Source organism: Bubalus bubalis, chromosome 3 (assembly GCF_019923935.1).
Source record: "Bubalus bubalis isolate 160015118507 breed Murrah chromosome 3, NDDB_SH_1, whole genome shotgun sequence".
NCBI classification, from domain to species: Eukaryota; Metazoa; Chordata; class Mammalia; order Artiodactyla; family Bovidae; genus Bubalus; species Bubalus bubalis.
The window spans coordinates 163,879,290-163,892,365 of NC_059159.1; the positions used below are offsets into that span (position 1 = coordinate 163,879,290).

The 13,076-nt window shown below is 46.0% G+C and overlaps 1 protein-coding gene across 7 annotated transcripts in view; it reads left to right on the forward strand.

Moving 5' to 3' along the window:
* SNX30 (sorting nexin family member 30) overlaps window positions 1-13,076 on the forward strand; it is a 109,251-nt gene that overhangs the window by 79,628 nt on the left and 16,547 nt on the right. For all 7 annotated transcript variants that reach the window (XM_044940464.2, XM_044940459.2, XM_044940461.2 and 4 more), the window contains one exon: window positions 11,509-11,595. In XM_044940464.2, coding sequence (XP_044796399.1) covers window positions 11,509-11,595 — 87 coding nt within the window. The remainder of the gene's footprint in view (window positions 1-11,508; window positions 11,596-13,076) is intronic.

The window sequence follows — 13,076 nt, forward strand, 5'->3', positions numbered from 1 at the left end:
GCGGTGCACACTGTCTGTGTTTAAGTGTTGTCGTGGCACGGCACGTTCTGTGCCCTTCAGAGGCAGAGAGAAAGCACAGGAAACAGGCCCTAGGAGGCCACGTGGAACTGATGGATCATGTTCAGGGGACAGTGAAGACAGCTTGTGCTGGATTGGTGGTTGAAGATGTGTGTTTCCAAGAACACTGTGGAGTGAACAGAGCTTGAGAGAGAAGGGTACCAAAGTTACCCTCAGGCCCAGGACTCAAACACGCTATAGACATCTGCAGGTGAGCCCCTTATATGGGCTCACATTCTATACACAGCGTGTATATAAAATATGATTATGAGAGTGATGGGCTGGGAGAGAGAACACGTTAGAGTCTTTAGCAAAGTTCTAGCAGTGCTTTTTGAGCACTGGTGTCATTATGACCAGGCCAGGAGTTGGAGAAGCTTTATTTAAGAAAGTTAGGGAAGGGCCCTATACTTCATATCTCACACTGCCTTATTCATGGAAGGTAGTCGGTGAATATTTAATTGAAGCTGACAGTGTGGTGCAGTTTGGAATGTTTACAGATATATAACTATTGTATGACACCTATCTTGTTATTTTTAATAACTTGTAGTAGGTTTATCTACAAGTCAAAGAGCATGCTTATCTCAGAGGTACTGGTGATGACTAGTGAGATGAGAGTCAGAGGAGAGAGTGATAAGGTAAAGGCCAAAGTGAGTGGAGCCAGTTGAGCAAGGGAGTGGGTGGCAGGTGGGGAGTTCAGATAAGTAAAGGATAAGATATGAGGAGATACACGGTAGTATCTTAAAGGTCACAGTCGGTAAGTCTGGATTTTGTTCTTAGGAATAAAAGACAAGCCATTTGGTTTCATGCAGGGAAATGACAGGCTATGGTTTGCACTTTTAAGAAGACAGTTAGTGCTATAATAATGAAGAATGGATTGTGGAGAGAAAGGGTCGGGGAGAGGGAGAGAGAAAGAGATAAAGGTCCAGAGACCATCAGCAAACTGTTGCAGGGAGCTGAGTAGCAGATAACTGAGTCGTAGAGCTTGGGGAAGTGAGCAGACTTGGGGTGTATTTTGTGTGCAGGGCCAGCTAGACTTGCGGCTCTGTTAATGTGAAGTGAGAAATTAGGGAATCGAGGATGACTCCTGCGTTTTGGGCTTCAGCAACTGTGTTGATAGTGGTCCTGTTTAGTGAGGTGGGGAAGTTAGGAGAAGAATAGTTGGGAATCAAGTTGTTTTGGCCATACTGAGTTTTTTTTTTTTTTTTTTTTTATCTGTCAATATTTATTATATGATATTTGATATGTACAAAAATATATGTACCATATGTCGCAAAGCACAAGAATGAAGTGATCTATGCTTCTGCCACCCAGCTGCAGAATGAGAATATTACCAGGACTCTTGTGTTCACCTGGGGGTTTCTCTCACCCATCCCTCTGCCCTCGACCCCACCCAGCCCTGGAGGAAACCTGGAACTTGGATTTTGTGTTTATCATTCTTTTGCTTTAAAAAATAAATTTGTTCTTTTGTTGTTGTTTTACAAATGCATGTATCAATAAACAATATATGATTTAGTTTTTATTTTGGTTTAATTTGAGCTTTGTAAAAATTTTACCTACTGATTGTAGCCTCCAAGATTTGTTTTCTTCACTCATTATTAGATTTCCAAGATTCCTCCATGTTGCTGCCTGTAGCTCTATGCCATTCATGTCACGGCTGTATAATATTCCATTGTGTGAATATACACTATTATTTATCAATTTTTCCTATCTGTGGACATTTCCCCATGTTTTTACAAGTCATTTTGAATGATACTATCTGTGGTGGACATTTTTGTACATGTCACCTGGTATCCCTGGGTCAGAGTTTCTCTTGGGTCAAGACTGAGTTTTTTCTTTGGTATAGACTTAGGTGCACAATTGCTGGGACTTAGGGTGTCTAAAAATTCATCCTGACAAGAAAATGCCAGTTGTTTCCCTAAGTGACTGCACCAGTCGAGTCCTTCCATGTTCCAGGTTCCCCAGGGGCTTCATTCTTCCCCACACTTGGTGTTATTGGGCTTTCTCACTGCGGGTGTTGAGTGGTATTGTGGTATCTCATACTGAGTTTTTAAAAAGTGCCTATTAGACATTAAAGTAGAGCTGCCATGGCAGCTGGTTATGAGTTCAGAAGGAATAGGCATTTGGGAGTCATTTGTTTATAGATGGCATTTAAATCTATGAGAGTTGGGGCGATCATCTGGTGAGATGAGACTGAGGCAAATAGTCCAGGGCTGTTCCTTGTATCTTCCAGTATTCAGCGGTCTAGCACCTAATTAGGGGGATGGACAAGTAGGAGGAAGGAGCCTGAGAAGGAATGGTCGGTGTAATACGAGAAAGAGTAGAGGAGGACCTTAGTGAAGCCAAGAGAAACAACTGTTAGAAAGAGCATGATAAGCAGTGACCATATGAATTAATAATGTGGACGTCACTGCTAATCGTGATTCGAGGTGTAAGATGTAGCTACGAAGTTTGGGTTGGAAGACAGCTTGTTTTAAAAATTCTGATTATTTCATTGCCATATGATTTTTTGACTTTATTTTTAATTTTTCTTAAAAAATGTTTTTGGAGTATAGTTGATTTTACAATGCTGTGTTTGTTTCAGGTGTACAACAAAGTGATTCAGTTATACGTATATTCATTCTGTTTCAGACCTTCCTCCCATATAAGTTATTACAGAATACTGAGTGGAGTTCCCTGTGCTATACCTAGGTCCTTCTTGGTTATCTATTTTATATATAGTAGTGTATGCATGTTAATCCCAAGCTCCTGATCACCACGTTTCCCTTTTCTTAACCATGTTTGTTTTTGATATATATGTCTGTTTCTGTTTTGTAAGTTCACGTGTATCATTTCTTAAAAATTGTATTATACATATGATATTTATCTTTCTCTGTCTGACTTAAACTTCACTTACTATGATAAAGTCCAGGTCCAGTCTGATGATTTCTTTGGCCTATGCGCGTATTCCCCCAGAGACCACGAGGTGGAGCTAATGAGTCAAGTGACTAGTCTATGCTTTTAGGTTGCCCACTTAGGGTGCCTTTCAAAACCTAAAAAAGAGATTTTCTAGAAGGTTGATTTGAGGGAAAGAAAGTCCTCCTTCCTAAACAAAAGTGACTATAGGCTTGAGGGCCTGATTTCTTGAAAATGTGAAGAATTAGGAATGTATCAATGTATATAATGATCTCAAATATTTTTAAATTTAGAAAAATATAAAAATCAAAACTCTGAGATTCCCAGTTAGGGCTGACTGGATACATATTGAAACTTCCTCTTTTCATACAATCAGAATGACTCCAGAATGATTTTTTTTTTTTCTTTAAGGCTTAAGTCCAGGGGGCGAGGGGGGTATGGTGGGAGGGAAGAGCAGCAGGAAGGGAAACAGCAGCAGTACAATTAGGAACCAAAAGCGAGTTGAGAGGTGATAGAGACTCAGGTGACTCAAAGCTGCTTAAGCTGACTGTGGGGAGAACTGAGAAGCCACCTAGTTTACACTGTGGACTCCTTCAGAAAGGTGAGGAGTGGACAGCACCAGCTACCCCTGGGACTGCGGGAAAGAGGGAGCTGAAGACAAGGGTTGAGCAGGAGTCTGTTTAAGAAGCAATTAGAGCTTCCGATTCTGTCCTCCTTCCAAACACCGGGGCACTGTCCCTTCGCCACTTGGGCAGAACTGGAGGTGTATTCTCTGCTGCACACGCTTGGTCGCTCAGTTGTGTCCAACTCTTTGCGACTCCGTGGACTGTAGCCCGCCAGGCTCCTCTGTCCATGGGCTTCTCCAGGCGGGAATACTGGAGTGTGTAGCCATTTTCCTCCTCCAGGGGATCTTCCCAACCCAGGGATCGAACCCACGTTTCCTGTATCTTCTGCATTGCAGGTGGGTTTTTTACCCATTGAGCCACTGGGGAAGTCCCCATAGAGGGCCTCTGCTCCAAGGGATGCCAGGCACAGTTGAGGGTGGGGACTGAAATCCTAAAATCAAGAGCAGAAGGCCACTAAATGTTGGAACTCTTGGTTGTCTTTCCTAGTAGAGTTGGAGGGCCTTTTAGAAAAATCTAAACAGGCTGGGAGAAGAGACTAGAATATACTGATATTTAGTGGCAGGGGGAATCCTCAATGAAAGGACCCAGCAGAGTCCCTGTAGAGAACTGTCAGGAAGCCCTCAATATCAGAGAACTTTCAGCCAGTTTTTAGTGTTTCCCTCTTGGGCGAGTGTGCAGAAAAGGCTCACCAAATATTTAAGGGAAGCTTCTAATGTGAATACAAGTAAATACAAAGAAGGAAAAACAAAACATCACTGAGGGAGAAGAACTTTTCCGGGAAAAAAACTCATTGATGTCTTCAGAAAGAGAAGAGATGTCACAGCTATAAAACAAGCATTGTTAAAGTTCCAGAGAATAAGCAAAGAGCTCATGGAATGATGATCAGGATAGAAATGGAAAAAAAAAAAAAACAACCACAAACAGGAGAGTTAGAAGAACAGTTTACGGAAATGACTATAAAATGAAACAAAAAGACAGACGGAGGATTGGAGAGAGAAATATATAAAAATGAGAGGACCAGACCAGACATCTAATATTTCAGATCCAATATCTGAAAAACAGGAAGAGAAAACAGAGAAATGGGGGGGCATCAGAGGCATTCAAGAGAAAAGACTGGAAGTGAAGACAAGACATGTTACAGGCCATGCCTAAAAGATGAGGTGGTTGATGCTTAACCCCCTCCTCTACATTTTTCTTTATTTTTCAAATTATCTGTAACAAATACTGTTTAAAATGAAGGCATGATGTGTGGTTTTAGTATTAGCAACATTGTCCTAGAAAATTGAACTCACAGGTGGTCTGTCATCAAAGAAGGAATGGGTGAAAAAGAGCATGTTGGGAAGGGCGACCTAAGTGTGGCCATTTAATCACACATTATGTCACCAGGTCAAATTCAGACTGATTTTCTTGCCTCTAGGGAAATGCTCTCATAGACGGACACCCAAAGACAGGCCGCAGGGCTATGTTGGGTGTCAGATGTTTTTTAATTATTATAAATGTTCAAAATTGAAGTGTATTTGATATATCAGTTTCATGTGTGCCCCATTATGATCCCACATTTGCATACATTGTAAAATGATCACCAAGATAAGTGTCACCTAACAAAGTTAGTGCAGTGTTATTAACCGTGTTCTCCATGACAGTACACCCTCATGACTTATTTATTTTATCCCTGGAATTTTGTACCTCTGGATCCCCTTTAGCCATTTCCTAACCCTCCTAATAACCCTTCTTCTCTCTGACAACCACTGATCTGTTCTCTGTGAGTCTGGACTTGGTTTGGTTTTGTGTGTTTGAGTTTTATTCTCATTTGAGCTTCTTTATTATGGAACACTCATCATTGTACACAAACTCCCCCTGGGTGTTTTGGGCTGTCAGCTCTAGGCATGCCAGACCATAGGCCACTCTGGACTGTCATTCTCTTCGTGTGGCTGAGCTGTTCCTGCTGCTCTCATTTACTGTCTCAATCCCATTTCACCTCTTACAAAAGGATTTGATGCTTAAAAACTTGCCAGACCCTGGGAGCCTTCGGGATAGCTGCTGACCATTTGCACTGGGGCTGTCTTTGGACTGCATTTTCCTCCGCCCCCACGTCTGTGAACCCACAGCCTCCTTAAGGGGTGGCGTTCCTGTTTCCTGGGTGTCGGGCTTTCCGGTTGATCCTGACCACCATGGCACTTTGGAAAACATCCAGTGCAGATGCTGAGAGCCAAACCACAGGATGTACTGGGTCAGCCGAAAAAGTTCATTCGGTTTTTCCGTAACTTTGGGTTTTTCCGTAAGATGGTATGAAAAAACCTGAACAAACGTGTTGGCCTGCCGAGTATCTGTGATCTAATTTCCTGATGCTTTTGTTTAATAGCTGTTACTAGTTTGCTCTGTAAACATTTTGGATGACACGTATTATGTTTCCATTGCTTAACTTTTTTATTATAGAAATGTTCAAACATATCCAAAAGTAAAGTGGAAGTGTACTTCCATGTACCCATTAGCCTGCTCCAACACTCGCCCACTCACGTTCCATCTTATTCTAGCTCTCCTCCCACCTGCTCCCAGCCCCCACCCCCTGGCTTATTTTAAACCAAGTCCCAGGCATTACATCATTTCGTACAAAAATTCATATCTCTAAAATACAAACATTCTTTAAAAAAATTTTTTAATGTGCATCATTTTTAAAAGTCTTTATTGAATTTGTTACAATATCGGTTCTATTTATATTTTTGGGTTTTTTGACCATGTAGCATGTGGGATCTCAGCTCCCCAGCCAGGGATTGAAACCATACACTCTACTTTGGAAGGTGAAGTCTTAACCACTGGACCACCAGGGAAGTCCCCAAGTGTTCTTTTAAAAAAGAAAAAGGACCACATTATTCAGTTCAGTTCAGTTGCTCAGTCATGTCCGGCTCTTTGTGACCCCATGGACCGCAGCACTCCAGGCCTCCCTGTCCATCACCAACTCCCAGAGTCCACCCAAACCCATGTCCATTGAGTTGGTGATGCCATCCAACCATCTCATCCTCTGTCATCCCCTTCTCTTCCTGCCCTCAATCTTTCCCAGCATCAGGGTCTTTTGCAATGAGTCAGCTCTTCGCATCAGGTGGCCAAAGGATTGGAGTTTCAGCTTCAACATCAGTCCTTCCAATGAACACTCAGGACTGATCTCCTTTAGGATGGACTGGTTGGATCTCGTCGCAGTCCAAGGGACTCTCAAGAGTCTTTTCCAACACCACAGTTTAAAAGCATCAATTATTCTACGCTCAGCTTTCTTTAGAGTCCAACTCTTACATCCATACATGACTACTGGAAAAACCATAGCCTTGACTAGGCAGACCTTTGTGGACAAAGTAATGTCTCTGCTTTTCAACATGCTGTCTAGTTTGGTCATAACTTTCCTTCAAAGGAGCAAGCGTCTTTTAATTTCATGGCTGCAATCACCATCTGCAGTGATTTTGGAGCCCAAAAAAATAAAGTCAGCTACTGCTTCCACTGTTTTCCCATCTATTTGCCATGAAGTGATGGGACCGGATGCCATGATCTTAGTTTTCTGAATGTTGAGTTTTAAGCCAACTTTTTTACTCTCCTCTTTCACTTTCATCAAGAGGCTCTTTAGTTCTTTTTCGCTTTCTGCCTTAAGGGTGGTGTCATCTGCATATCTGAGGTTATTGGTATTTCTCCTGGCAGTCTTGATTCCAGCTTGTGCTTCTTCCAGCCCAGCGTTTCTCATGATGTACTCTGCATTTAAATTAAATAAGCAGGGTGACAATATACAGCCTTGACGTACTCCTTTTCCTATTTGGAACCAGTCTGTTGTTCCATGTCCAGTTCTAACTGTTGCTTCCTGATCTGTATACAGGTTTCTCAAGATATTTCCATCTCTTTCAGAATTTTCCACAGTTTATTGTGATCCACACAGTCAAAGGATTGGCATAGTTAATAAAGCAGGAATAGATGTTTTTCTGGAACTCTCTTGCTTTTTTGATGATCCATCAGATGTTGGCAATTTGATCTCTGGTTCCTCTGCCTTTTCTAAAACCAGCTTGAACATCTGGAAGTTCACAGTTCACATATTACTGAAGCCTGGCTTGGAGAATTTTAAGCATTACTTTACTAGCGTGTGAGATGAGTGCAATTGTGCAGTAGTTTGAGCATTCTTTGTCATTGCCTTTCTTTGGGATTGGAATGAAAACTGACCTTTTCCAGTCCTGTGGCCACTGCTGAGTTTTCCAAATTTGCTGGCATATTGAGTGCAGCACTTTCACAACATCATCTTTCAGGATTTTAAATAGCTCAACTGGAATTCCATCACCTCCACTAGCTTTGTAGTGTCACACCTAAATAGATATTTTTTTTCCTTAATATTTCCTCAAATATCCAGTTAGTGTTCAATTTCCCCAGTTATCTCAGGCACTGTTTTTAGGCTTTTTCCAAAGTGGGATATAAATAAAATCCATACATTGCTTGATATAGTTCTTAAGTACTTTAAGAATCCCTCTCCCTCTATTTATTTTTCTTTGCAATGGCTCAGAGGGTAAAGCATCTGCCTGCAATGCAGGAGACCTGGGTTCGATCCCTGGGTCAGGAAGATTCACTGGAGAAGGAAATGGCAACCCACTCCACTACTCTTGCCTGGAAAATCCCATGACCAGAGAAGCCTGGTAGACTATAGTCCATGGGATCGCAAAGAGTCGGACATGACTGAGCAACTTCACTTTCTTTCTTGCAATTTATTTATTAAAGTAAGGAGTCATTTTTCCCCCCTCTGCATTTGAAAAGAGAAGTAGTGAAGTTCCAGGTTACTGGGACCATTTCGAAATCATGATGAAATGCTCTACATTACATCTATATATAGCATTGAGAGAGCTTTACTCCGTGTCTCTGATTAAAAGTCTCCTTTCATCGAGGTCCTCCCTGGCCACCCCGTGTGCGATTCGCCATCTCCCAAACCCTCAGTGCCCCACATCTTCCTTTCTGTTTATGTTTTTTCTCCTGAACACCCAGCATTACCTTCCAGACTCTTATGCTGATTATATTTTATCTGTGTATTGTCTGCCTCCTCCCTGGAACGTAAGCTCCACGAAGGCGAGGGTTCTGTGTGATTTGCTCTCTGTCGTATCTCCAGCACGTGGGTAAATGAAGAGACGTTACGGCAAGACAGAAACGGGGTGGGGATGGCCGTGCAGACCCGGGGCAGAAGGACGCAGGGTGGGAAGCATGTATCCCCCCATCCACTGGCATCAGAGAGCTCAGAGGGTAAAGGCCTTTTGCCCATCACTCGGTGCTGGAGAAACTTCTGTGCAGATGCTGACCCAGTATCTTGAAGGCCCTTTCACTCCGTTGTAGGCTGAGACCCCCTCAACCAGAGGCCAGCGTGGCCGGGTCTATTGGCAGAGTCTGTGCTGTTTGGGGAGGGAGGCCAGTCCCTTCAGACTACCGCCCATGGTGTACGAAGGTGCTCCCACAAGGACGGTAGTCTTCAGCAGTTTATCTTGATTCGGAACAGGTTGCCCTGGCTGGCAGGCTGGGGAACCACATGCGCTCTGGAATTCAGCAGAGAAGCCTGAGTGAGTCACCACTGTGCTCTTAGCCGGCGGTGTGGCCTCAGCCAGGTCACTTTGTGGTGCCTCATTGTTCTTGCCTGTAGAGCGGAGATAGCACCCTTTCACTTCCGCAGGGTTGTTGCGAGCTTTTGTGGTTGTCGCGAGTTTTTTTCTGCAGTCCAGTGAGGTAGGGGCGCTAGCCCAGAGCCCCTCTTCAGGCTTCAGGAGAAGGCCGCGTTCCGGTTGCTCCGGGCTGGCAGCAGCTGAAGAGAAAGAGCCCTTAGCTCTCCTTGGCGCCAGGGCAGGCCTGAGGAAGGGAGGGAGTGCGGCTGAGTCTTGGGCCCCCTCGTCTGCCTTGAGGCAGGGGAGAGGCCACGCACTGAGCTGAGTGGAGTTGACAGGACTCCTGTCACCATCTCTCCCTGCCTGAGGGCCTGGGCAACCTCATCAGAGAGACTTGAGACTCTCTCAGCAGAACTGAGGACTGGAACCTGAGGATGTGCCACACCGTGCTTACTGTGTTTGGAAGGCGTTTTAAGAGCATTTCTAGCTTTGGCTGGGAGTTTCTTGCCACACTGACAGGGGTGTGTCATTGGAACAACTCGTTTGTGGAGCCTGTTCCTAGCCTAGATACGCGTGCTTTTCCCCAAACCATGTGAGGCGTCCTGTGAAGGGAGTACAAGGCAGAACCAGGTTCCTCAACAACACCCCCCACCCCTGTCCTCCTGGCCCCCAGGGAACCACGTTTGTGTCCCCACGGAGAGCAGCTACTGCTCATACGAGACCAGTGGATTTAGAATGCTTTCGGCTCCGTGACATCTAGAAAGGAGCCCTGGCTTTTTTGTTCTTTTGTGTTTACTTTATAGATTTGTCCCATCCAGTACGACAGCCGCTTGCCATCGGTGGCTGTTTCAGTGTAAGCTCAAATTAGGGAAAATTAAATAAAGATTTAAATCCAGTCCCTCAGTCACACCAGCCACATTTCAAGAGCTCAGTCGGCATGTGGGCCTAGTGGCCGCTGTGCTGGTCCATGCAGGTCGTGGATCCTCTCCATCACAGCAGAAGGCTCTAGGCCCCGAGGCTGATGAGTGTGGGGAGGAGATCTCAGAGCACCTACAAGAAAGCTGCGAGGAAAACAACGAAAAGCGAAGCTATTGCAGGTTTCATCTCACGTTCTTCTCGTGGAGAAACACTTCTCATGGAGAAACACTTCTCCAAGTAAATACTTAGGGGAGACTTGGGGTTCCCCATGTTGACACCTTCCATGAGAAGGTTGTCCCCGGAGTGTTGTCAGTGACTCAGTCACTCATCACGTTTCAGCACGTTGTACAACTGAATGTGTCCACTGCGGTGGCCGAGGAATGGCCCCCTCCCACCGGACCCCACGCTCTGCTGGAGAACAGGAGATTAGAAACTCAGAGATTAGAAACTTCTGAGTCAGTGGCAAAGAAAGTTTTTGTTACTCTTGGTTTGCCACTTGTGGTTCTACTAAAAGAAGAAAAAGAAACCTTTGGATGAAACATGCTTTTCTAGAAGGTTGACCGTAAGCTTTTCTGTTCTACCTGCTGGGATCTGAGCGGCAGAGACAGAGGGAGGCGCCCAGGGCATAAGTTTAGGGACTCACACTCGGGTGCCAGCCTTGAACTTGCACGGACTCAGGACTGAGTGTCCCCTTAGCGTTTGTATCCTGGGCGCCTGGCTTGCCTCCCCCTAGTTCCACCCAGGCTGTGCCCATCCAGCGCTGGGTCTGGCAGTCTCCCCATGTGGTCACAGGGCTTCTGACCTCTTCCGTGGCTCTTTGAGCACAAGCATCCTTGTTCCATGTCCACACGTCTCCCGTAGACAGAACCCTCAGGTCCGAGCTGTGTATCTTTGCTCTTCAAGTACCCGACCCAGAGTGGAGGACAGACACGTGGCTAATAGTGGATCAATGAGCAGATCAGTCCACCAGGGGTCAACTCAATGAATTAAAGAGACAAGAACTCTCCTGACTTAGACTTTTCCATTAACAGTTCAGACAACATCCCACCTTGGCACCTGCCAGCCTCCATGTCCCGGCACAGCTGAGGTCTCTGTGCACAGGGGGGCTGAGGGTCCCCTCATCCGCATACCCATGGAGTGGGCACCGCTCCCCCCACCCACCCTTCCCTGGGATTCAGTGACTGAGCATCAGGCTGAGTTACTGCACTGGAAAGCTCCATCTCTAAGCACGATTCTCCTCTCCCTCCTCCACTGCTTTCTCCAGAGCCCATGTCAGCCACGACCAGACCATCCTAGGAACACAGAGCCCATGTCAGCTGTGGCCAGACCATCCTAGGAGCTTGTGGGGGTGGTTTGGGCAGGTACGGGGTGCAGAAGCAATGGCGTGCTCACGCTTCCCTTTCTCCCGCCCACAGAGCGTGCTGAAGAAGAGGGACCAAGTGCAAGCCGAGTACGAAGCCAAACTGGAAGCTGTGGCTCTGAAGAAGGAAGAGCGGCCCAAGGTCAGGGGAACCCCCGGGGGCGGGCAGGCTGTGACACCCCACAGCTGTGCCAGCTGAGTTCACGTCCCTTGATCGGTATGACCAAAGTGACCAGTGCCAGCTGGGTGGGGTTGGTGCTGTTCTTTTCCTCTTTTTGCTCCCTTTTATGTCTGATGTACATTGGGAGTTGAGCTTTTTCTTACTCTTTCCTGGGATTTTTTTTTTTTTTTTTTGAGGTTTCCAGCTCCGCAATTCAGAGGCAGTTCCTGTCTATGAAATGGGACTGAGGAGAAAGGAGAACAGTCTAGATTAGTGTTGTCAAAACTGTAACCCACCCAAAAGCACCGAAGCCGAGAGGCACACTAGTAAACTGCTGTGTGCCCAGCTGCCCTTTGTCTGCAGCTGCCAGTCCCGCTGACTAGCTCCAAGCTGCTCCTCTGATTTTCTGGAACACGGTGCAGCCTGCCGAGCCCACATCTCAGTCTCATTTAAAAGAATGACAAGGGATACTGTATTTAAAAATCTCACTCTTAACAATTTAGCTTCTAAATATAAGTACAGAAGTCACTTTTCCTGGCGAGGGATGGAAGGAGAGACAAGAAGTTCTGCCTCTAGCCCAGCTTGGAAGCTGAAAATCCTGTTTAAAAGATGTCACTTAAATAGTTCTATCAGACGTCCTATCCACTCAGCACCCCATGCAAGCTTTCTCAGAGGCCAGTTTTGTCTTCTGGTAGATGTTCAGCCCGATTTGGGGTGGTGCCTTACCAAAGACAGGAACTAAAGGGTATGAGTAATAGGCAGAATTAAGTGCTGACTGTGCCCGGGATTGCGGGCTGCCTGCAGGTCACGCCCGCCCGGGAGCAGAGGACGCTGCTGTTTCTGGCTCCCGCGTCCCACCCAGCTCAGCTGTGGGGCTCGGGCCTCGTGCTCTACCCTTTGTGCCGGCCTGGGTGACTTCTCTCCTCCCAGTGGGTGTTGAAATCTTCCTGCTGCTGTTGCTCTCACCTCCCTGGAGCATCACTCGCTCACCCATCCAACTCATTCTCTTGGCCACAAGAGTTCTTCCAAGAAGGGGAAGGGTTTCTTTCCAATCTGGAGGTTCCAAACATTCCCACACCCTAAGCACAGCATGGCGGGGGAGGGCGCAGTGTGTCTTCCCTCTGTCTCGTGGGATTCTGAACCACTCCAAAGTGAACTTGCTTCTCATATAGCAATGGTGATATTTGACAACGCAGGTAAGTGTAATCAACAGTGGGGTCAGCTGAAATTGTGTCTCCAGTTTGGGGTCTGGAGCAGCCGCTGCTTTGGTGGACCGTGGAGGGCTTGGTTGGCGGCCCGTTCAATCAACCACCGTTTGGTAGGCGGAGCATAGGATTGGAATCAGATGGCCCTGGGTTTGAATCCCCACTCTGTCTCCCAGCTCAGACTGGGTTTGCTCACCAGCCTCTGTGGGATTCATCCATGTGATTGCTATGAAGATGGGAGAATCAGTCGAGTGTCCG